We start from the raw sequence: 26,263 nt of genomic DNA on the forward strand, positions 1-26,263 counted from the left end.
AATCTCAGCTGCAAAGTTTATTTTAAGGTGACATTTTAATATTAATTTTTTACTGTTAGAAATATTTTGATTATTCGAAAAACTACCTTACATTCATGTATTACGTATGCATCATAAAAATGAGCAGCTAAAGTGTACGTAATAAGCGTGATGGTTGAAAATTATGTATCTTATGTCAAGTAAGACAATTTTTTGACGGTTGAACAAAAAAAATATTGCTGAAAGGATATAGTCCATTCCTGTAATGCCATAGAAAAGTAAACAGCACTAAAAACTATTCATCAGGCTCACTTATTCGTTTGCAAATAACGATTATAAAATTCCTTTTTCGCGATGGTACTAAAACAATATTACATAATAGGTCAAATTATACGTTATAGTGGTTTAAAATGAATAGATAAATTAACATTTTACGGTATATTTAATTGTAAAATATCCTTGGTTGCGCTTGTTCCAGCCCGAAATTTAGGAGCGGCATTATGTTGTCGAAAATTAATGGGCTTACGTTACCATTAATACAAGAGCATAATTTTCGATAATTGAACTCAATTTGTTTAATTCTATCAAAGCTGAATATAGTTGAAATAAATGTGAGTCTATCTTAAGGAACATGAAGTCTTTTAAAGATTGATAAGAACGATTTTCCGTAAAATTTCTTCTGCAAATTATATGCCTGTAGTAGAAAAATAAATTGCTGTATTTATTCCCATTACAAATTTAAATAAGACTTAAATAGTTATGTACCTATTTTAGAACGGTGGTGCAAAATTTCACTACATACAGTACCACTTCAATGATGAACACCAATGCAGCCAAAGTGTTTCCAACATTAAAGACTCGAAACACGGAACAGAGAAAGATCAAGTCCATGGGTTCGTCCAATATCAAACTGTCAGACTCGAGCAGGTAATTCTGAGCTTTAAATTTAGCATTAAATAAATGTGTGGAAAGTAGACTTGTCTCAAATATTCTTTCGACACTGTGGGCAAAACAAAGATTAAATAATGAAAATATCGATGCTTCATTAAGGGAATGGGATACGCCAAATTACTATACGAGAAATACTAGGTAATACAACCGTTGCTCCTTTAATGTGTAATTTTAGGTTACTGCAAATTTTAAAAGTATTAATCTTTTAATTATTAACTTGTAACAACTGAAATCTAAAATTCTCTTTCCACTATAGTTCTGTGCTACTTAGGCCCACTATTGAGTCGTAAGAGTTACTTAATCATGTGTTAAATCTCATAATTAATTTTGTTGTCCACACAATTTAACCAAAAGATTCATTAAAAGTAAATATGCCTTAAAACAATTACGTTAAAAATTTTGTAATTGGGCCCTAAAATATCAACGACAGCTGATACCCGTTTGTTTTTTTATCGCACGATATTACTGTTTGCGGCTAAATTAAATACTGAGCCTCAGTAAGTTAAAACATTGAGACGTTGATTAAGACATGATGGGAGGTTAAGTAATTTTCGGAAAAAGGTTCCGTAATGTAAAGCGCTAAAAGGAGCTTATCCATGTTAATTAACTATGAACTTTAATGAACTACTATGAACTTTAATGAACTACTATGAACTTTAATGAACTACTATGAACTTTAATGAACTACTATGAACTTATATGAACTACTATGAACTTATATGAACTACTATGAACTTTAATGAACTACTATGAACTTATATGAACTACTATGAACTTATATGAACTACTATGAACTTATATGAACTACTATGAACTTATATGAACTACTATGAACTTATATGAACTACTATGAACTTATATGAACTACTATGAACTTATATGAACTACTATGAACTTATATGAACTACTATGAACTTATATGAACTACTATGAACTTATATGAACTACTATGAACTTATATGAACTACTATGAACTTATATGAACTACTATGAACTTATATGAACTACTATGAACTTATATGAACTACTATGAACTTATATGAACTACTATGAACTTATATGAACTACTATGAAGTAAAGTCTCATTATTTCAATAAGAATAGAGATGTATTTACGTGTAGTCGATATTTTCCAAGATTTCTCGAGGAATATTTTTGTTGAAAAACATATGGGTGAATATAGGCTCGTAGGTTTTCTTTCCCACATAAATCCGTCTTTGTTGATCATCCAGTTGTTTTTTTAGTTGAATCAAATGTCCTGGTCCTGTGTCCCAAAACATTTTTGTTTGTTCAATAATAGCAGCTCTGCCATACGCCAATCGTCTTATGACATTCGGATCATTAAGGAATTTAAATGTTTCCCCTCCTTTTTTCGACAAAACTGAATACGCAGAATCGTTTTTCTAAAATTTAAACAACATTATTTCTGCCGAAGTAATTAATGGTCGGCAGACCATTAATTACTTCGGCAGAAATAATGTTGTCTGAAAACACCTGTCATGCAATCGACTCCTTTTTATGACATTGATTATACCAGGGTCAATAACTTTACTGGAAAAAAATAAGGTGCGACTTGGACCATTTTTCCTTTTTGAAAATTCTAACTTTGCGCGTAGTTTAAAAGAAATAATTGCGGGAAATAACCAAGGCTTAACGAAGAACCTTTCTTTTAACCCTGATTAAGTATAATGAATGTTTTCAATTTCAATATTTTTAAAATATCTTGGGATTCCGGTTTCTTTTGAACCTCGTTACCCATCGCCTCACAAATATTCATTTGAACTATTTTGAACTGGTCCGCCTCGCATCAATTCAACATTTCATAAACTGTCGCTTTTGAAAAATGATTATCCTCACTCTAATAGTTTCTCTTTAAAGTGTTTGATTGAGATCAGCCTATTTTTGTCACTTTAAACGGTTTTGAAACTTATTTTACTTGATCTCTGTTGTAAATTAGAGATAAGGAGTCGATGAAAATTATTAGCTTCATGCCTGGGTCATGTCTTTGTTTTATGAAAGACAAAGCTATTCAACTTATAGACTTAACTTACGCTCTTTAACAGGTAGATTTTACAATCCGATTTCATCATAGCGAGAACGTTAGACGTTGAAATCAAATCTTCAACGGTATCAATTTTTGATGAATGACCAGTCAAAAGTGTGCCAGTCAAATTGCCCGACCAGGCCCAGGTCAGTACCAACGTCCCAACAATCCAAACTGACGGCAGAAATCTCTTCACTCCACGTTCTTTCAAGGATGTTACCGCTAAATTTCATTGAATATTTTTCAAGGTTGTGTTTCCGATAAAGGAATAAAATGATATCGTGGGGATATTGTCTCATCATATGACGGTTTTATCTGGGAGGGGTTGGGGAGGGGGTTGTCACAAAAAACTAATAATACATATCCATGGTGACGTGTTTTTAGCCACGATGGAGGTATTAGTTTGTCTTGGTCTGGAGAAGAAGATGATGATGATGATGTTTCATTCGTCTTTTTAAAGGGAGAGTGAAAAAAGGGATTTTTGATTTTCAAAGGGTGGGGATTATGATTTGTCTATCACAGTGCAATGCGAATGTACAACGCACATGTTAATGAACGCACTTAAGAGTGAAAAGGGATAAATTGTGTTAAGGTGATATTTTTCATTAATTGACGATTTTAAAGGGGAAAGGCTTATGATCTATCTCTATCAGTACAAAAAAACATTATGTTGTGAAAATATTAATGAACAAACAGTAATATCTATAGTCTTTTATGAACACACAAATTTATCATATTGCCTTACCTAAAACTAGAAACTTCATTCTCTCTTTAAAATTTCTCATACTTAAAGCCACGACTTTTCTAAGAATCTGAACTTTCTATACAATAAAAAGTTCGGGGTTTACACAAAGTAGGAATTCAAGTTGGGTGTTTTACCGAATTCTTTCTCTTTCCAACGCTTCTGGGCATAAGTTCATGTTATAAATTTATAAGATGCGATATGTATGCTTCGGCATAAGTCTATGTTGTAAACTAATCGAGGGAGTAATCACTAAAACTATCAAATTTTTAAGATGCGATAAGTATCCGCTGCCATAAGATTATGTTGTAAAGTTAAATGAGCGTAAATGCGTTTGATCATTTTAGTATTGATAAAGGTAACTTATCGAGGGGATAATCACTAAAATGGATAATCACTAAAATGGGTAATTACTATAACTAAACTTCCTCTTTCAAAAGGTAATGGGCATGTTAGAAATTTATAAGAAGCGATAAGTGTGCATCGGCATAAGTCTATGTTGTAAATTCATCGAGGGGATAATCACTAAAACTATCTGTTCTTCGATTCGCCGGAATATTACAATTACAGCATAAGTAAATTTTTATACGGGTAATAATTTTATCACTGTTTAGGGTAGGGCATCGAGGGGCTATTCGCTCTGATTTTATGCACGGTAAATTATTTAAGCATTGTAAAGATAGCGCTACCATTCATTAGGGTAGGGTATAGAGGGGCTATTCACTCGTACGATGTGGCTACTATTACGAGCCCTTGGGCCGTCTTGTTATTTTCAATACTTTCTCTCAAATTGTGATCGCCGGTTATACTGTTTGCTAAGAAGAATGTCCGCCAGTAATGTCAGTAACAAAAGCAGTCATTATAAGTAAGATTGTATCTTCGAATGTGAAATTCATAATTTCATTTTATAATAAATAGCTCCAATATCCGTGATTTACCAAAAATAAAACAATAATAATTATCTAAGCTTTGTCTATGAAGGAATTTCCACACTAAGCCTGTGGCTTGTTTACAGGTGGGTCTCTTTACAATGCATAGAGTGGTGGTGGTTAGCCCCTGTGCCACGTACAGCTAACCTACAGCGCCCTTTTCAAATTATTACCGTTAACCTCAGCAAGTTTTGATGGAAAGGAGAAACCGGGTTAGACCGCGGAGGAAAACTACTTTTAACAAGCGGGGAGAGAACTTGCAAACTCTACGCAGAAGGATTTGTTCCCTGATTTACACCCGGTGCCACAGTCCGGGCTCTTGCTGCTAGGCGAATGCGTTAACCGCTTCGCCACCCCACTTTCGAAACCTATTCTTCGACTTTCTCGATTAGTCAATACATTTAGCAGGTTTTCTATTTGGAGTATTTTTACTATGAGGAAGTTAGCGATTGTCTCTTCCGACTTCATTTAAAAGTATATTTGAAGTGACTAGTCTAAAAGACTAGCCATTTTGACCACGTTTTCGTTGAAACACCGAAATCATTTCTTTATCAAACGTTTTACTTCCCTTTATGCTTGGTCTCGTGTTTTAATTAAATCGGTATTTGGCACTTACGATTCCGCAGAAAATCCGAAATGTAAATCCAGATGAATTTCGTAAAGATTCCCAAATTGGACTCCAACAATCTCATTCTTTTTCTGGCCGCCATAAGAGATACAAGCGAAACTAGAATCAGTGACAAAAGGTTGCAGACCCAAACTGTGTTCTCGAGTCCCTTGATGTAGAGCATCTTTTGTGAACGCCCATTTCTAATTGGCTCGCTTGAAAATATTGAGTAGGAATCGAAGTAAGTAATTGGAGCTACATGAACTGTCAACGCATCCGTCTCAAATGCCATATATTGTTGTATAACGGTGTCTAGAATCTTATGGAAAATATAATTGATTTGATTCAAAAAATAGGCGGCCATTTGATTTTGAAAGCGGCTATTACAAACAAGTGAATTTTTCGTAAAAACATGCAAGATGTTTTTAATCAGCTACTACTTCTCTCATGATCATGTTATTTAATGCATATTTTTAAAAATGTTGAAAAATGAAAGAAAATTTGTAGGACCATTAACATTAAATTCCCGCATTAGTAGTAAGACGCTTTTCTATTAAAACCAGATCCATTCTTGTACTTACACTATTTTCAATAGCGAAACCATGCTTCTCGGGACTTGTTGTCCAATTAGTAACATTGATCTCATTCAAACGTTCTTCGACCCATTTATTACTCACAAATATAAGTCTGAAATATTATTTAATTAATTTTGCCATATGATGTTTTACGTTTGGGAAAAATATCATAAATGCAGGCATACTTCACATTTTTGAGGCTCAAAAGCACATAACGACCAAATGCATATGCCATATCGTAGTACGGAGAATAGGGCGCCGTCAAGAAGTCCTTTTCAAATTTTTCCAGCCACTATTTAATGTATTTATTCAGTTTAAATTATCGGTCCTGATAAGTTTTACGATGACCAAAAAAAAAAAAAAAAAAAGAATAGTGAAGTGCAGTGTCATATTTTGGACGGTGTCAACATTCACGCTTAAATATATCTTTGCGCGTAAATATTCTTAATTTGGTTAAAATTGTTAATAATTGGCTTTAAAAATATTTTCAAAAATCAACACTGCGAAAGCTTTTATAAAAAAAGGTTTATCGATACTTAAAACTACATCATCTTCTTTATTAACTCTGGTCAGAATGTTTTATCAAACTGATGTAACATACTCGAAGCAGTCAAATTATATAGGGGATTTAGTTTACTGTTTTCAAACTAGTGTTTTTCAACATGAAAATGTTGATGAATATGCTCTTTAAATTTAGTTATCTTTAAACTGAATCAGGTGTAAAATGTATTTGCCGACTCAAAATTCTGCAAACGGCGTATGGTAGACTAGAGCCACGAATAAAGGTTTAATCGTGATTACTTAAATTTAAGAAATAATGACATGAAATAAATTGGTTATTGACGTTACAAAGCAAAATATCTAAAACAATATTAAAGTGAACGTAGTAAAAAACATAAATGTGTAATTTCGTAATAAAGGTTACGGGTAATTTTCAGTCGAAGTGTTTAATATTTACCTCATCTGCAAATGCAAAAGTCAAGTTGTAGCGATTGCTCGAGTTAAAAAATTCTTCCATTCGGTTTTTTTTAGGAAAAATTGAATTTTTTGCTCTAGAGTTTTTCCTGGAATAATCAAAAGGCAACGAATATCGGAAAATTTAAAATTTTTAGCGTCCTCTCCTATGGTATAAACTCAAATGGCGTTTGAAGCATCCGGCGCTAAATCGACTCGTAGCTATAATTAATACAAAGCAGAACATTTCTATTTTTAATGTGGAAAAACATTTCAGTGTTTATATTTGATGTTATGAAAACGAAAAAAAAAGATGATATATTAAACCCTTCTGCTTTGTCAAAAGAAGTTATTAAAACAAGAGGCAGCTCAATCGAGTCCTCAGCATTCCGGCCAATCCCCAACACACATATTTGACCTTGCCAACAGCAGGAACCAATTAAATTGTTCGAGGAGGGTGGAGCTAAAAAGGATGCCTTAGAGAAATAATGAGAAGAAAAGCAATCATCAAGGGATGTCATTGACATCGCCCTTGCCTTTAATCTGTCCTTTCGTGGCCTATAGGACTATTATGATAGAATGAAACGTGGTAGCAGAAGTAGGATGAGACTAGAAGTAAAGAGCTCTAGCATTGGAAGTAGATCCTGGCAATAGTGAACAAATTTGAGGATTTTATGCCGCTTCCATCGCGCCTACACAAGAGAGAAAAAATTGGTCGAGTTCCAAGAATTTCCTATCCCTTCCCCTCATCCTAAAGTCGCGGAAAACAGACGCGGGCGCTTGAATCTAGTTCGGCCGTCTACCGCCGTGAGTGTCTCACGTTTTGGAGGGACTACTCAGAAACCGCTACCAGAGGACCAACCGTTGGTGTCTTGTCAACAATACTCACTTTCGCCAAGTGAAGAATTTGGTTACATCGATACTTCTAGTCCCTTATCCTACTTCTGGTGGTAGTAAACTATCTGTAGGGTACATCAAGGAAAAGATAATGGACTTTTAGAAATTATTACCAGGCTTAATTACTTGTTTTGTTTTGTTTTGACATCCTTCTTGTATTTTCGTATTTTAGATGAGTATTTTCAATATTTATTCGCATCATTAAAAGAAAAAATTTCAAGTCGTACAAGCTGTATAAATATTTTCAGATATTGTTAAACACTTTTAACCATAAGTTTACCAATGCTGTTTGGTATAAGTGAGACACATAGACAATATGAACAGTTCTTAGCCACATCGTGTCATGCAAATGCTACTAGGAGTTTTTAACTGACATTGGTCATAATAGTAGTGCCACAGTAATACCGACTTTGATTACAATACAAGTTACAATACAAAACCATAAATTTATTCTATAAATATTTAAAGGCCGACTTGCAGCAAAAAGGGATCTAGCGAACTGAAAACCGAGCATTGAGACTAACAATGAAGCGACCATGCCGATTTTCGAAGCCCCGCTGCATCAAAAGATGGAAGGATTCTCGCTAACTGAAAGCCGTGCAATGTGGTTCTAGCGAACTGAAGATGAACAATAGAAATCCTTTTAATTTATTTCCTCTCGAATTTTTGCTTTCCCCTGAAGGAAATTTTCTATTGTGTATCTTCAGTTCGCTAGAACCACATTGCACGGCTTTCAGTTAGCTAGAACCCTTCCATCTTTTACCCCAGCGGGGATTCGAAAATCGGCACGGTCGCTCCATTGTTAGTCTCGATGCTCGGTTTTCAGTTCGCTAGAACTCTTTTCGATGGAAGTCGGCCTTTAACATCTTGTGAATTTTTTCGTCGGTTTTTGTATGATATCGCCCAAGTTTCCGGTGCTTGTAAAAAGAAATTTACTAGGAAAATTGAATTACTTGGAATTTCTGAAATGTTTAAAACAAAACAGATGGGTTCGAAACTTTAGTCTCGGAATTTTTACACCTAAACGCATTTGGCACAATACATTTTAAGATGAAACCTCTATGCAAAATTTAGGGTGGCTTCTTGCGGACCATAACGCCCTTCACTTTAGGCTTATTTTTTTTTAATTTCCTCCTTCAATTGGACTGTATAATTATCTCCACTTCTGAGATTGTTCTACCCATGATATTGACACAATCACATGAACCAAAAACGCCAATTATATCCTGCAGTCTATCCCCTTTTGAAATCCAGGTTGGCAAATATACTTCAGTGCTGCCAAAAATTGACTTGCCAGTCTTGTAGCATTTGGATCAAAATTGTTAATCAGTACAGATATGAATCTGTTTGTGCATAAGTCTATGATGGTGATCTTCTAAGAGCTATACATACAAAACTTAAATTTTCAAACTTCAAAAACTTTATTTTTGAGGAACAAAACTTGCTCGTTAGTATTGATTTTATTTTCTGTCCATATTAGTCTCCCTTTTAGGACCGAATATTTAAATTTTTAAGATAATATAAAATGCACACTTTATCAGCCTTGATCTTTGCGAGTACCATATTTAACATAATGCACAAATTTCATAATAAAATATTTTTGACAAAGTAATTTTGGTGAAAAAACGTAAGATATGAGCAATGTAGAAAAGGGAAATCAGGTCTTATCTACAAGGGCCTACCGGCCATGGGCCCTGAAGAATTTTCCCCTCCAGTCCTCTTTAATGCATAAGTAGTCGTTTTTTCCCTTTGTATTTAATGTATCTCACACCGCAGTCCGCTTGTTTAGCGCTACATTCCCTTTTGCACTATCAAAGGCAATAGGCGTGGAGTGATATTTTTAACCACGTGGCAACCAAGAAACACAGTGCCGGAAGTACTTTCTAAAATTTAAAGAGAACTGAATTCAACAACTGTCTAATGTTCTATTGTGTATGTTTTAGGATAGAACAAATACTCATGCCGCGGTTATAGGTCTGATCGGTCAAACTTCCATTCTTTGTTGCATGTTCTCTTTTTGAGCCGCTAGAGATAATTGATCATCAGTATGAAGAAACGTTAACGATCATGCTGGATAACTAAGAATATTGTTGACGTGTGACGAGACTGTAGTGTTTACAGACCAATCGAGTTTTCAAGGAACTCTTAATAACGTTGAATAACTCATTATTTAAAAAATCAATAAATACAATAGCGACAGAAGCATATTCAGGTAATTAAGTTTGTAGATAGCCCTCGTTTCGACTCGGAGAGGTCAGGAATGTATGGAGGGGCTGGAATGGCTAAGGGGGCTCTCGTTGTACCCTTGATGGTGGAAACATAAGGCGAGTCCTTTTTTTAGAAGTGTAGCTCCTCCCCCTACGTCTGTTTAGTTGTCTACCGAAGGCGAAAAATGTCATGACTCGTTAAAAAAGGCATGGCAGAAGTGACCTTTTAGATTTTTTAAAGTTAAATGCGCTGATTCGCCGCCGTTCTCGTTCTTATTCGATTCTCTCAGCCTAGGCAGAGGACCTAGGGTAGAGTGTGGAGAATTATAGCAAACAAGTTTTTTTGGCAGTCAGTGAATGAATGAAAATAATTTAAGCGGTAAATCAAAACTTGCAGAGGTTAACGGTAATAGTTAGTATAGGGCGCTGTCGGTTAGCTGTGGCATAGGGGCTAGCCACCACCCCTCTATGCATTGTAAAGGCGTTAGATAAGTGGCAATAAGTCGCAAGATGACTTGGTCCAATTAGCTAGCTGAACTTATACGATTTTTACGTCAGGCTATGACGTCACTAGCGTAAATTAAGCCACACCAGTTGTTTCCAAGATCATTTCACGCCGATTAGGATTTGACCTTAGCCATTCCAACCCCTTCATACATTCCTGGAGAGGTTTATTAATTTTGGTTTCCCAACTTGTTAGTTTTATTTGAAAAAGACAGTCACACGTATACTGTTCGACAAGAAATTTTTGACAACTTCTTGACGAAGCTCTAAGTTATTGTTTCAATTTATATTTAATCTGAAATTTCATTTACATCTTTGGAAGGTATTGTACGTTAACACTGGTAGATATTAATATTATTTAATTGTATTTTCTTCTTATTGAAACTTACACATAACCTGTATTTATAATTGAAAACCTTTATCACCTTGGGAACGTTATGGTAAAATATAATTTTAAAGTAATTTGTGACAATCCCCCTTAAACCGGTTCCACGACTAACATAGATTTAATTTGGCCTTGAAATTGCGGCTCTTCGGCATATACTTCTGTACTTTTTTACGTAATAGAGAATTTATAGCCCGGAGAAGAAAAAAAATGTATGAAAGAATTTCGGAAACGCGCCACAACATTCAACTGGTATTCACTTGTTACTTGCTGAATACTAAATATCCGCTTTTCGGCGCAACGTTCGTAACTGTATTGAACGAATTGCGTACTTCAATTTTCTTGAGCATAGATATAGTAAACAAGATGGCCCCGGCCAGATTACACTTTTGCGCGCCCTCTAGTGACTAGAATTAGTATTACTATATGCATTGACCCCGACAAATTTATAATTTTCAGGTTTTTTTCCATTGTTTATAAAATAGCATTCCGATTATGAATAAAACCAATCTAGTAAGAATTTGGTTTACAGTTTAATTAAATAAGTAATTAACTGTAGTGTTCAAGTCTTGGTGGATTAATTAGGCTAGATATACTAATCAATATCCAAGATTTATTCTACCATATGATTATGGTCATTCGTTACATTGGGTGGCAAGGATGCCGCTTGAGTGCGGATAAAGAAGCGAGGAGTGTTCTCTCCTATACGCGATGTACGAGGTTACCTCCCATTTTTAAAATGTGAGTAGTTTTTGGTAATCGCCATCTAATGAGCGAATTCTGTACTTTGATTTTATTCCGTATTTTAAAAATGGCCGCGGACAACAACAATCTTTATGACACAGAGTTAACCCTTTGTCAGGTCCCGAATGAAGTTTGCAAACCCATGATCTCCACTCCCTTAAATCCCTATCACTACTTTTACAGCCAAGAACGGAACATGTTCTACCCCAGCTTGCCATTTTTACTTTTCAAAACTTACTAATTACCAATGAGAATTAAAAAATATGTTCAAATCATCGGATTCACCGAGCCAAAGGATTTCAGACGAAGGTTTTGAACTTCCTGCTTTTGAACGCTAGATGGCTTTAAACACCGACGTTTAAAGAGACAAAAATACCGAATTTTACGCTTTACTTCGACGCTAGATGGCGGTATCAAAAACTACTAAGACGCAATGGCAGCCCCCCTTGAATTTGCCTGGTAAACAGACAATTTGCCATATGTCTAATCAGCGCCACTAGCGGATGGTCTGAAAACTACTCCCATAGAGTCTAGGTATATTTAAGCGGGTTTGCAGAATTTCCGCCAGGTGGCTCGAACGCCGCGCCATCTGTCGGAAATTCTGCAAACCCGCTTAAATATACCTAGTCTCTATGGGAGTAGTTTTCAGACCATCCGCTAGTGGCGCTGATTAGACATATGGCCAATTAGAAAATGGGGGTTACAATCAATCGATATCTGAGGATGGGGCGCCATCTAGGTTGTGTTTGGAATAGGCGGGAATTACGAATATAGCAATACTCTCCCGTGAGATTAAAACCCAGTGACTGTATGAGTCTTAAGATAATGTGAGGGTTTAACAATAAAATTCGAAGATCATTGGCAACTTGTAATATTGCGCTATGCATTTGTAACAGTTTGGTTGAGCTTAATGAGGTAGATTGTAATTCAGATTTAACTTTGTTTAAGTCACTATTTTATACTGTCCTTTATGAGGTTATTGTTATTGTGGTGAAAAGTTTGTTTAAAGTCATTATTTATACTGTCCTTTATGAGGTTATTGTTATTATGGTGAAAAGTTTGTTTAAACTCATTATTTATACGGTCCTTCATGAGGTTATTGTTATTATGGTGAAAACTTGGTTTAGCTGCTGTCTCATAGGTTGAGCCTTTCAGGCGCTCGTCTGTTTCGGAGTGGGTTGCGGCGAATTGGTGTTGCGGATGTGGTGGTGGTCCTTGGGACCAGTGACCCTCGCATTAATTATTATTTTACCGGTCCCACTATAAATTAAATTTCTAAAATGGTGAGAATAAAAAGCACGTAAAGACACAAAAGTAAAGAAGCTGGAAATTCTAATTGAATTTGAATTTTTTACTGTAGGAAAAAGTAGCATATAACAATCCATAACAGTTAACTTTTATTTCTTATCACAATTTTTCAACTAGTTGCCACTAAATATCAATCAACATGTCTAATGATATTTGAAGTTCTTAATCCTTTTCTGAACTAGCCTTATTCCTTATTGCATTTTCCATAAATTCAGCGGCAATATCTTCTCTCGCTATCAGTAAGCCAGATCAAAATCTTGTAATGTGACCATGCACTACTGAGAAATACGATTACTGACAACTAGTACTGGCTATGGTCTAGACTGTCGACTACAAGAGACTCATTCTAGAGTATAGACGCTAGACAAGATCAATAGTCAATAGAATACAAAACTTTTGTAGGGAAGTTGTAGCCAAGGAGTACTAACTACCTAGGAGTAGAATTGGTAGAAAATGAGTTGAGATAGAAAAATTCTAAAAAGGAACCCCGAATTTATAAACTGGTCCCACCGTCTATTTTTTCCAAAAACCCTAATTAATAAAGTGCTCCCTGATACCACTGACCCCAACTTTTGGAATAAATAAACTGGTCCGAGCAATTAATAAACTGGTTTGGGACTTGTAAACCTGTCTTATTTCCTACCCTGTAGTGACGAGCCCATGATGTAAACAATAAAGATGGCCGCGAGCTACGAGGTTTAAGCCTCGGTCTTTAGTGTATCGGGACGGGGAGTCGGGGACTCGGGGTCCGAGTAAAATTGTCCATGCCCATGCCTTTTAATAATTATCTTAATGTTCTTTTTATTGATGATTGTTTATGCCTATTAATATTTATCTTAATGTTCTTTTTATTGATGATTGTTTATGCCTATTAATAATTATCTTAATGTTCTTTTTATTGATGAGCTTAAGTTGTAAATTTTTAATTCGATACTTTCAAAGTAACGTTAATTAAACCTTCAATACCTTGATTTAAATTTTCATTTATAATCCTTATTTAATTTAAGGATGATGTCAGTTTGTAAGTCTCGTTAATTTAATTCCCCCTTTCCCACAGAGAGGGTCTGAAAATTTAAATCACTTGGCAGAGACTGGAGATCTTCAACATTCAGTGACAGACTCTGAATCTCAATGGGCATTTAAAAAACTGTATAAATTTAAATTGAAATTCCAAATTATAATTAAATACTTTTTGTTTGATATGTTGATATTAACGTAATCAATCCTTGAATACTCTATTGGTACTATCAACACCATCGTTAAATTTATTACTTAAATAATATAATTTTTTTTAAATATAATAATCAAATTAGCGACTTATAATTAGTTAACTTTAAATGAGTATGTTTCACTGATTAAAATTACATTTCTAAAAATTGTTAGGTTGATAGCACTTTCATGTTTCATGTAGAAATTTCATATTTCCGTGGATGGAGAGATGAACACGTTGATTCCGTTTGTCGTTGATTGAAATTAGATTCATTTTGATCATAAATTTCATTTTATATTTTGAGTTGTTGATTTTATGAGATTGTTGATTTTATTTTTATAATTATCACTTACGTAACTGTTATTAGTAGATGAACCCAGCGAGAGCGGAAACTGCCAAAATGATTAGTTAATTTTGCAAAGAATCTGCAATTTAATTCTGCAAAAATCTACCTATTATTTTATGTCAGTTCCGTTAAGTGATCATTTAATTTTAAACTTGCCAAACAAATAGTGAGCAATGGTACCTCCGTCCCAAACTAGTTATAGTTTTAAAACGCTGACTCGAGTTTCATTTTGTTAATACATTTAATTTTATTAGTAAATCAACCTGCCTAACTTTTAAGCAGACGAGTCTTAAAAAACGATATCATTGGTGAAATTAGAAAACTCTCTCTGCTTAGCGCGCCTTCTGTCGGGGAGAACCTTAATTTCTTTTTTGATTAATATGATAATATTAATTGTAATGTTTAAGTTCCCAAGTAGAAATCTAATCTTGCCTAGGATTAAAAAGATATATAATAATTATAAATTGCAAAAAAAAATTGCAAGCAACTGTCTCTCCTCCTCTAGCGCGATACAATATATATTCGACAGCATCCAGTGGCGGGCGTCGGGGAGGTGGGGGGTCCATACAGTTGCACAGTTCTCTCTCTCTCGTCTCCCGCTAAACCCACGCAGTAAGTGCGGGCGTCGGGGAGATGGGGGGGGGGTCCATATCCTAACTCTCTCTTTCTTCTCTTCAGTATAATTTATCTCGCTTTATATTACAAGCAAGCGTGGCTTCGTGGTAGAGCGCGCGGCCGGGCGTCTTCACTGACGTCTCGTATGGATTGGGATATCGCGGGTTCGAGGCCCGGCGCCGACGGGAAAATAATTTCAATTGAAATTAAATACGTTACGCCACCTATGAGGTGTAACGTGAACTACGGATGAATTTCGAGTCGAAAATTCGCGGGAAATTTGAAATTCAAAAAGTTTATTTATGAAGAATCTTATTATGCGGTTACACCAAATCCAGCCAGCCGACCAGCCAACAGAGGTCGGAACAATACTTTCGAGCTCTAAAGAGCGCAAAAGTAAAAACGGATTAATGTAAGAAGAACGTTGAACAAACGGAAATTCCCTACTACATTGATTGTTTTTATGGGAGTGGCTTATAATTTGAGAACTCGCGCTCGCCAACTATAGGCCTTATTCTCTTATATTTTTCGCTTTAAATATGGATACTGTATAAGGCAAGTAACCATAATAATAAGTTGTAATTGTACTAAAATAAAAATATAATCAAATACTTAAAGAAACATGAATTAATTATATTCTTAATTTAAAACTTAATTCTACTAAATCGGAAGTTACATTGCAATGTTTCCCACTTGGATTTTTTACCACTGGCGCAATTTCCGAACGAATTATTTAACCAGGAAAATATACATGAGAATGATATTTTTGACCACTAGAAGTCGCTATATACAAAGTTTGTGGGTGGGGTCAAAATATAAGCAGACGAAGTTTCTTCATGAAGTATGCGAGGATGGTATCAGAGGCTGAAGCTATGAGCCGACGTTCTTATTACATTAATCCGTTTTTGATATAGTATACAAGTAACAAAATCGGGGGAAGCAATTAAAAATATTACGGAGGAGGACCTTGACATACTGATTCGCGTCTAATCTTCACTATAGATAATTCAAGAAATAACATGTTCAGAAACCAAGACTAGGCTAGCTTGCTCACATTGCCTCTGGCGGTGCTTCTTGGCGCGAGGGAAATAACCTAAAATGGCGACTTCACTCCTGTGTGGTTGCTTGTCTGCGGGAATTTATGGAATGGTCTATTATGTAAAATATTAGCTTAGAAAATGTAAATTAAAACACAAACACACGTAGCTTAAAACCAACGCTAAGGACAGGGGTGTGAAATTACACAAAAAAAGGCTCCTCGATCTGCACAGGCTAATTGGCGCCTATGAAGTTCAAGTTTCATAAATTCTTTTTATCGACTGAGAGAATCCGATACTCAATACCCACAGCCGAAGAAGTAGGTCACTTGGAGTTGCATTACAATGTTTGCTATTAGTATAAACCTTTTTTTCTTTGAAAAATTGGATATCGCATAAACATGCGCAAAAAGCAGGTGTACTAATCATGCGTCCTTTTTTCTCATCAATATTGTACATTGGAAATTTTTTATTAGTTCTTCTTCGACTCACGTGTATTTAGTTTCATCTCCTTTACTATATACTTTTTGGCGTCCTAATCTCACTTTGATAATGCTAAAAAAAAAGCTCTAGGAAAACTTTTTCAAGTAGAATAATCAAAAGAGTCTAAACAGATTTCATTCGTAAACGCATTTTAAGTGGTATTGTGCGCTATTTTAAAAGTCCGCTAACATATAAGTTTTCTTTTCGACTCCTAGCAAATGATAACCTAATATCTGTTTATTAAAACAATAACAAAATAAACAATGTCTTTGTTTGATAATATCTGGTCACCGGAAATCGTAACTAACTCTTTCATCGTACTAGGAGTTTCGTTTCTAATTTTAGTATTTTTAAAACAATTGAGCGGTAAAAAATTAAATTTACCACCTGGACCAAAGGGATTACCTTTAGTAGGATATGTTCCCTTTATGGGCAAACGCCCTTACAAGCGGCTTATGGAACTGAAAAAGGAATACGGTAATGTGATTGGGTATGTAGGCTCTTTCTTACCTTCGGGGCTAAGCAACCTTACAAAAAATAACTCAATAAAACTTTAAAACAAGTATAAAGCAAAATGCCCGGGCTTTGCTGCTAATGGTTGTAAGTTTATGCAAGAAGTTATATCAGTATCTCAGAGAGAAGATATAAATTCGCCAGATTTCCAGCTTTATTTCCAGTCCTAACGTAGGTCCGCAGTCAATCCCCGTCTCTAAATTACAACCAGCATCTCATTGGTTCTTGAAAACTCACGTCAGCGCGACGACGCGAGTGAGGAAAATTTCCGACTGACTAGAGCGAAATAGCCCGGCGCCTCCTTTTACGTCCCCCCTTGTATTTTGAAAGGGGGACTGGGACTATGGCGCGCGAATACAAAGGCATCTTATATCTTCTCTCTGAGATACTGATATAACTTCTTGGTTTATGATATAAGAGCTATGGGTGTTAAAAAAGAATGACTTTCTCAACAGCCGTAGCGCTAAATGTCACTATTAAGCTTTATTTCCATGTTATAGATAGAGATTTTGCAAAACAAGAAAATTTGGAAGTTACGGTCAACACTAAACTAATAAAACCTGCGTTTTTGTACCTTTCAGCTTTTACTCGCCATGCAGGACTGCTTCAAAAAACGTTTTGACTAGTTAGCTGTTATGTTATTCACTACGCACAAGTTTCAGAGTCTTTCTTTATTTTATAGCGCACTAGCTGAGAAAACCGGACTTGCACCGGTTCTCCCATTGACACTAAACAAATGTAACTTTTTAGACTAAACAATGTTTCAACTTTTACATTCAGTATATTGATGCTTAATTAGGGGTTATTCTTATTCCTAAAGCCAGAAGTAAGATAAGGGACTGGAAGTATCGAGGTAACCAAATTCATCACTTGGCGAAAGTGAATATTCTTGATAACACACCAACGGTTGGCCCTCTAGTAGCGGTTTCTGAATTTTCCCTCCAAAACGTGAGACGCTCGGGGCGATAAACGGCCGAACTAGATTCAAGCACCCGCGTCCGTGTTCAGCCGCTTTAGGTTGAGGGGAAGGGGGTAGGAAATTTTTTTGGAACTCGACCAAATTTTTCCTCTCTAGTGTAGGCGCGATGGAAGCGGCATAAAATCCTCAAATTTGTTCACTAGTGCCAGGATCTATTACCAATGCCAGAGCACGTTACTTCCAGTCCCTTATCTTACTTCTGATAAAGCTTAATGTTGTGGATTTAGATGACAAAGGGCTCGCGGTCCCAACCTCTAAGAAGTCAACTAAATCCCTTGTAAAACCTTCTAGTGTTTCTGATATGAGCCATAGCGTATGAACTTCTGATATTGCCTTATCAGTGGTCGGTTTAGAAGTATTTATGTCGTTTTAGGTTCTTGACTACATTAAAATCTATCAGTTATCAATTTATACCATCAGGAATGTATGGAGGGGCTGGAATGGCTAAGGGGGCTTTCCTTGTACCCTTGATGGTGGAAACATGAGGAGAGTCTTTTTTCTTGTGAGAAGTGTAGCTCCTCCCCCTACGTCTGTTTAGCTGTCTACCGATGGCGAAAAATGTCATGACTCGTTAAAAAAGGCATGGCAGAAGTGACCTTTTAGACTTTTTAAAGTTAAATGCGCTGATTCGCCGCCGTTCGCGTTCATATTCGATTCTCTCAGCCTAGGCAGAGGACCTAGGGTAGAGGGTGGAGAATTATAGCAAATAAGTTTTTTTGGCAGCCAATGAATGAATGAAAATAATTTAACTGGTAAATACGATTTTTACGTCAGGCTATGACGTCACTAGCGTAAATTAAGCCACTCCAGTTGTTTCCAAGATCATTTCACGCCGATTAGGATTTGACCTTAGCCATTCCAACCCCTCCATACATTCCTGATACCATAAAGACTATCTTATCAATATCATATCGTTTTTCACTGCTCAGAAAAAACAAGCAAGAGTAAATATCAAATTTCATTGAGTTAGGCTACATATGTTTTTGTATCAGGGAATATATCGTCAAAAAATTCTATTATAGTCAAGGTCAACGCAATTTGACATCTTTATTTTTTCGTGCAAACGTAACTGACTTCAAAAATATTTAAAGGCCGACTTCCACCGAAAAGGGTTCTTACGAACTGAAGACCGTGCATCGATTCTTAACAATAGAGCGACCGTGCCAATTTTCGAGTCCCCACTGGGGCAAAATTTGGAGGGGTTCTTACGAACTGAAAACCTTGCTTTGCGGGTTCTTACGAACTGAAGATAAACAATAGAAAGTCTCTTAAATATTTTATTCCCGATTTTTACGACCCTCTGAAGGAAAATATCTATTGTTTATCTTCAGTTCGTAAGAACCCCCGTATCAAGGTTTTCAGTTCGTAAGAACCCCTCAAAATTTTGTCCAGCGGGGATTCGAAAATCGGCACGGTCGCTCCATTGTTACTCTCGATGCACGGTTTTCAGTTCGTAAGAACCCTTTTCGATGGAAGTCGGCCTTTAAGGGATTTGATGATTACTTGGTTTCGATTCTAGCTGATTACCACTGACAATTGTCAATTTTCGACGCTAAAATAAAAATAATTGTTTCAGGTTATATCTGGGAAGTCGCTACACTGTCATTTTGGAAGACATGGCTGCTGTTAAAGAAGCCTATTCCAAAAATGAGTTATCAGCTAGACCACCAGGACTTTTCTTGTTGAATGAAAAATATGATAGTAAGTTCAATCGTTTTAAAGTAAATTGCTGCAAGTGCAATTGCCAAATGAATGTTTTCCGCGGCCCTATTATGACAGTTAACCTAAGCGCGTTACCGCAAGGCTTCGGTTACACCAACAGTTGAAGCTCTTCACAATCATGCTCTGTACCATACCAAAAACGAGTAGAAATAACAAATTGTGAGATTGATCAGGCTGTCTCGGAAACAACGAGAAAGAATACTTCCGTAAACTATAGTGCGAGTATAAGAGAAAAACCGGGCAGAGAAAAAGGAAGTTTGGCCAAATAAACAACCTAGATACCGAAAATTCATCATACACCACAGTACCACACTTTGTTATTGCTATTTGATTCTCCTCGTGTGTGACTATTTCCTTGACATTAGCGGCTAATGTTTAGGAGTCCATATCTACGTGACAAAATGTTGTAGTCCTCATGCACTTTGTACTTTCCCATCAATATGACCCAAAGAACGCATCCTTTAATGTATAGCAGACAAACATCTTTCATAAACAATTCAATTTTTCAATTAGATGTAGCGAATATGGATGGCAAACTCTGGGTGGAACATTCACGGTTCAACAAAACTATTTTAAGAAATGTTGGAATGGGAAAGGACACTATTGAAGAAGCCATTCAGGTATAATCAAATTAAGTATTTACAGTAAGATTGAGGATGAAATTTCAGAAGTAACTAATAGTCTGTCACATAAATCCCTTTGACAAGTTAGAAAACAATTAATGGTTTAATTTGGATTACCATAAGTTTTTGAGAGAAACCACATTATTGGTGGTTGGTTAATTTCATCCTTATTTCTAACGCTTGTACCTTGAAATATGAACTAAACTTGTTGATAATATTTTTGCAGGAACAACTGAGTTTAGCAATTCATAAAATAGATGCAAAGATCGCCTATGATAACGATGTGAATGTCAGAGAAGTCCTATGCTTATCATCTGATAATGTTATATTCTCTATGATATGCGGAAAAACTATACCAGATGGCGATCCAAAATCAAAGATTCTACATGATTATCAACGACAAGCTTTGCGGAACGTAGCTTCGGATTCGACTTTATTTGCTTTCCCTTTTCTGAAACCGATACTCAAGATTTTTCCGAGCTTCAAAACCCTCAACGAGGCTATCACCAAAATGGAAAACTTATTGAGGTAAGTCATCTTCCATTTTTCAAGTGTAAATTAGATTTAAAAACATTTTCAGAAGGTAATTACTTTTATTCTGGAAATTATAAGTACCCATCACTTTTAGTTAAAATTTTCTATAACATTCGTAATACCGGACGGAAATTCTCCTCGTGAAGGAAATGTTAAAAAATTCCTGAAACAAGGCTCCCAAGAGGACCATTACAATTTTTGCGCCACATCTCGTATATTATAGCGAAATCGATACCTGGCATTTTCCAAAATATATTTAAAATTATTTTTCAAATTACTAATGGTGATATGAAAATTAACACATTTTTACTTGAATCGTCTTATCATACATAACTAAATATCCACGCCAAAAACGGACCTTTTCGCCGCAAAGTGGAAACACTGGCGACATCTCGTATATTTTAGCGAAATCAACACCTGGCATTTTCCAAAATATATTTAAAATTATATTTCAAATTACTATTTAAAATATTATTTTTTCATATTATTTAAAATAAATAATTTATATAATTTAAAATAATATTTTGTAAATGAATTAAATAGCTTAAAATAAATATAAATTTTTAACCAAAATTTCAAGTTGGGCTCGAACGCGCGAGTCTGGGTTTTAAAACAATCCAAGAGGAAAAATTTGTCGAGCGTTTTACCAACTGGGCTACGACTACCTCTGCGATTTCCCTTCTGTTTGCGTACTCTATACATATTCTAAAGCTAGAGTTGACTGACAACTGAGGGTGAAAATTAAGGTGGGGTTTTCGACGCCGTCCAATAAGCGGTGTGACGAAGACGAAACGAAGGAGGAGTTAAGACGAAACGAAGGAGGAGTTAAACTCTCGTATATGCTCCCCATAAATTTTTTCGCCATCTACCGATGGGCGCAAAAATTTAAAACGACCCCAGCATGAGGATAGTTTTCGAACCACGTGGAGTAATACTCCTATGTTTTGTGTGTTAGGGTTGTGAGTGTGTGCCCTGCTACACGCATACAAGTATGGCAAGTAACTGTTTATGAAAATCAGCTTTCAACTCGTGTATAGACAAAGAAAGAAACGGGTAAAATCTCGGTGTTCACTTTGCTTTGCGACACGACTAAAGGAAAGCCTCCCCTTACTGTGGGGGGGGGGGGGTGATTAGTCGCGTTCGGGTTGCTTTCGAAATGCCATAGAAATATGAAACCCATTCAATAGACCCGTAAAATTAATGGATTTAGTTTTATCGCAACTGATATTGTGAAATTTGTTACTGTTTACTGGAGTTAATTTACACTAGGGAAAAAGAAAATTTTATGCTATGCATCATATAGTGTCGTGGCCATTATATCGCACGAGTATTGAATTGGGTAGGCATTTCTCAAGTTTGCATGATACTCTACTCAAACTTAGGTCTAATAAAGCGTTGTAGTTTGTTGTACAACATTTGCACGTTGGAAACCACACTGAGTAATGCAAAATGTTTTTCCCTTGTTTTGCCCTGTATCAGGTGATATCAGAGTACATTTTGTTTTTGTAATGTTTCGCTAACACAAGTAGATGTTAACATCAGTAATCCAAAATTTTCTTGTTTCAAGTTCCGAAATAGACTCACACAAGGAGCACATGGAGCTCGAAGAACCATCAGATTTCATGGATCACTTTTTACTTCAGATCCAAAAGGCGAATGGTGAAAATGGATTTACAAGTATGTTACGTGACATACGGTTCTAACTATTTAGAAGCCACACTTATACTATTGTTTATGGTAAATCGAAATAATTAAATTTTTCAATGTTACAGCTAATGTGCTTAACGGCCACTCGCAAATGTTCTTGCTAGGTGGTAGTGAAACGAGTAGAACTAACGTAGAGTGGGGTTTAATGTTATTGGCAAAGCACCAAGATATTCAGGAGAAAGCCTACAAAGAAATCATAAGCAACGTGGGACCTGAAAAGCAAATATCATTGAAGGATAGGGATTCACTGCCCTACAACTACGCTGTTATGTTAGAAACGTTAAGAAGGAAAACTACCCCATTGTCAGCTGCAAGAAGGTGTGTAGTTTCCTAGTCTAAATAAAACAAGGGGGTGGGTTGTCGTCAAAAGACAGTATTAAAACTTTTGATTATCTAACCATATCATAAGTTTATAAGCTATTTACCATAAGTATGACACTTCCTAAACTTCGTAATACTAGAGACTTACTGAGAGCTAGTTCAAGAACCACGCGAGAATTGACTACAGTCGGTTTTGCATTCCATCTTCCCATTTAGTCTGTACTAAGCCTTTGACAGCGCCTCACCAGGCGTCGCTCTACAAGAATCTATGACCTACCTCACTTCATGACAATCTCTCAGTAACCAGTGACAAACTTATGGAACATATCTTATGAACTTATGCCATATCAAAGGCAATTAGAAATATTAGAAGTGGTGAATGAGAGCTTTCTTTTGTGAATATTATGGTGTCAACTTTTGCTTTCTCTTTCGTTTCTATGGTTGGCAAACTGTACTCTTCTTATAAAGTTATATTTGTTGTCTTTCTGGCAAAGCTAGTTCAACTTTTGAGGCATTGGGGGCTCATCAATATTTCTGCCTCTATGTGATCATAGCTTTTGTAGTGAAAACCTGGCAAATGTACATCGGTTTGCCTGCATAGTATTCATTCATTCACAAATATTCACAGTATACCGCAGGGGCTGGAAACGCAGTACTCTCTTTACTCCCTAACCTTCTTTCATTTCACTTTGCCCTTGATATTTATCAATCTAATTTGTTTTCCAATAGCACCATGTTTAATTTGCTAAGACGTTAAACATAATCATAAGCTTTACATTTTCTACCTTTGAAATACCTTACAATAGTTGACAATTTGACACTAATTAAACAGAACTGGAGAAACTTTATACGTTTCATTTGTTCTAGAGCTCAAAAGGCAACAAAGATTTTCGATTATGATATACCAGTAGACACCGTGGTAATGGCGAACCTGTGGAACATTCATATGAATCCCGAAGTGTGGCCTGAACCTAAAAAATTCAATCCTGAAAGATTTCTCAGCCCCGATGGAAAGATTATAAATCATGACAATTATATCCCGTTTTCTTATGGTATGAAAATCTTTCTTTATAAATCTTGAAATTAGTTAAGGTTCATGGGTCAAAATATAATTTATTTAGCCACTGCATCAGTTTTTAATTATTACCAGGGATAGATTTTATTTTAGAAGTAGGAATGGAGAACGGTTAGTATTTACTTCAGTCCGACTTATAGCCCAGTATAGAGCCCCTCCCTCCAACACGTAACAAAAAGTTTAAATTATCTTATTGGCTCACTTAAAGTACGTTTTGATGACGTTGCTGACGGGGACGGCGAAAAGTACGTAATTCCTTTTTATCTCTGTCGCTATGACCCGCCTCTACTTTCATATCCCTCCGTACCGTGGAAGGGGGTCCGGGACTTTGACGCCCGACCACATTTCTCTGTTCTCCATTCCTACTTCTAAAGTTAAATTTATCCCTGTTATAACAAACTTGGGATCGGGTTATTCATTTGAAATATTTCATGAAAATTGATGGGGGGGGAGACAGCTTAAAAATGAAGCTTTTTAACTTATTCCATTCTTAAACAGAGCTGTCGTTTTGTTTTGCATTAACGGATATCTCAATATATATGTGTTTTAGTGTAAGGGTTATAGCATAGCAGCAAGGAGAGTTTAGGATGTAGCAAATCGATATTAAAATTTCACAGCAGTGTTAAACCCTGACTAAAGAAATGAAGCTTATTTTGGGATTATTAAATGTTAATTCAGGGTAGGGTCACCAGTTAAAATATTTAGTTTGAAGACTGGTAGGGACAACAATATTATTGTCAAAAGTGAGATGAGACCAGAAATACTGAGCTAACCAAATTCTTCACTCGGCGAAAGTGAATATTCTTGATAACACAAGAACGGTTGGCCCTCTAGTAGCGGTTTCTGAATTTTCCCTCCAAAACGTGAGACGCTCGCGGTGGTAGACGGCCGAACTAGATTCAAGCACCCGCGTCCGTGTTCCGCTGCTTTAGGTTGAGGGGAAGGGGGTAGGAAATGTTTTTGGAACTCGACCAATTTTTTCTCAGTAGTGTAGGCGCGTGGGAAGCGGCATTAAATTCTCAAATTTGTACACTAGTGCCAGGATCTACTATAAATGCTAGAGCCCTTCACTTCTAGTCTCATTTCACTTCTGTTATTGTCTATTAAATCTGATTAAATATTCTATTCTTTTTACTGTTTACAGGCCAACGAAAATGTCCTGGAGAAAAACTAGCTTTGATGCAAGTTTTCATTACATTAACAACGCTGATTCAAAAATTTAAGTTCTTGCCACCTACTAATGGACTGGATTTTTCCAAAGAAATATCATTGACTATCGTGCCAACGAATCCCACTTTGAAAATTGAGCGACGATAACAAGAGCTAGATCATTACGCTGATTGTAATAATTACCGCGTAGTTTTTCTTCAAAATAAGTTTCACTAAGCAATCCTAAAAACCGCATTATACCTATTTTCTGTGAAACCTCAAAAGCCTGGAAGTGTTAGAAATCTTTTCATTTAATCATACTGCAAATATCAAATTTCTTCGAATTTAAAAATAGTTACACTAAATCAATCTACACCGAATAAACTTACATCTTTGAAATCTCTAAAATCCGTGATTATGTTCTCAAGAGTCAAGATACGGTATAAAATACATGTACATTAAACCAAATAAAACTTAAAAATAATTAAACAGTTTTTTTTCTCCAATGCGTTGACTTTGGCAACACATCGTCATAAGTTGTTGAACGCATTTTTCGTCCTCCAGCAAACATCCAGTACCAATTCTTAACCAATTTCGTTAAATTGTAGTTCATTTCCGAAAGTATTGGGTTAAAATTATTTTGCAATCAAATAATGATTCTTGGTAATAACAGGGATAAATTTAATTTTAGAAGTAGGAATGGAGAACAGAGTAATGTGGGCTCGCGTCAAAGTCCCGGTTCCCTTCCCCGGGACGGGGGGGGGGGTATGAAAGAAGAGACGGGTCATAGCGACAGAGGTAAAAAGGAATTACGTATTTGTCGCCGTCCCCGTCAGCAACGTCATCAAAACGTAGTATAAGTGAGGCAATAAGATAATTTAAACTTTTCGTTACGTGTTGGAGGGAGGGGCTCTATACTGGGCTATGAGTCGGACTGAAGTAAATACTAACCTTCACCATTCCTACTTCTAAAATTAAATCTATCCCTGGTAATATTAATTGTCTCCTTATTTTGGCAATTTAAATACTTCCGCCTACGTACAATTTATCAGTCGCCATTGATATTGACGTCAAAAAAACGAATGCATGAAAAACCGTACAGTAAAAAAATCTGTCTCCTATAC

At 35.9% G+C, this 26,263-nt stretch overlaps 1 protein-coding gene and 1 long non-coding RNA gene across 5 annotated transcripts; one reads left to right on the forward strand and one right to left on the reverse strand.

The window, feature by feature from the left end:
- Positions 1 to 11,366: 11,366 nt before the first annotated feature.
- LOC149713145 (uncharacterized) lies at positions 11,367 to 15,396 on the reverse strand. The gene is made up of 2 exons (XR_016370731.1): positions 14,538 to 15,396; positions 11,367 to 14,473 (listed from the first exon to the last, which is right to left on the reverse strand). It is a non-coding gene; the product is annotated as an uncharacterized LOC149713145 (long non-coding RNA).
- A 1,271-nt stretch (positions 15,397 to 16,667) lies between these two features.
- LOC149713146 (cytochrome P450 2J3-like) lies at positions 16,668 to 25,628 on the forward strand. Of its 4 annotated transcripts, none has more exons than XM_089846424.1 (8): positions 16,668 to 17,006; positions 19,585 to 19,709; positions 20,244 to 20,350; positions 20,580 to 20,881; positions 22,455 to 22,564; positions 22,660 to 22,912; positions 23,783 to 23,967; positions 25,135 to 25,628. In XM_089846424.1, exons 1-8 carry the CDS (start codon positions 16,780 to 16,782, stop codon positions 25,305 to 25,307), a joined length of 1,482 nt encoding a protein of 493 aa, XP_089702550.1. In that variant the 5' UTR covers positions 16,668 to 16,779; the 3' UTR covers positions 25,308 to 25,628. The 4 variants fall into 4 exon arrangements, with proteins under 4 accessions (XP_089702550.1, XP_089702558.1, XP_089702565.1 ...); XM_089846432.1 differs by having other exon boundaries at positions 25,165 to 25,628; XM_089846439.1 differs by lacking the exon at positions 16,668 to 17,006 and adding an exon at positions 18,521 to 18,952.
- The last annotated feature ends 635 nt before the right edge of the window (positions 25,629 to 26,263 follow it).

Source organism: Phalangium opilio, unplaced genomic scaffold (genome assembly GCF_054372755.1).
Source record: "Phalangium opilio isolate 3A_F unplaced genomic scaffold, DU_Popi_V2 ptg000009l_1, whole genome shotgun sequence".
In the NCBI taxonomy this organism is placed as follows: domain Eukaryota; kingdom Metazoa; phylum Arthropoda; class Arachnida; order Opiliones; family Phalangiidae; genus Phalangium; species Phalangium opilio.

Excerpts from the sequence above, each read along its gene's own strand:
- LOC149713146 (XM_089846424.1), top strand. The coding sequence starts at position 16,780 with ATGTCTTTGTTTGATAATATCTGGTCACCGGAAATCGTAACTAACTCT. Across the intron at positions 17,007-19,584 it reads GAATACGGTAATGTGATTGG|GTTATATCTGGGAAGTCGCT; the intron begins GTATGTAGGCTC and ends TAATTGTTTCAG. Across the intron at positions 20,351-20,579 it reads CTATTGAAGAAGCCATTCAG|GAACAACTGAGTTTAGCAAT; the intron begins GTATAATCAAAT and ends ATATTTTTGCAG.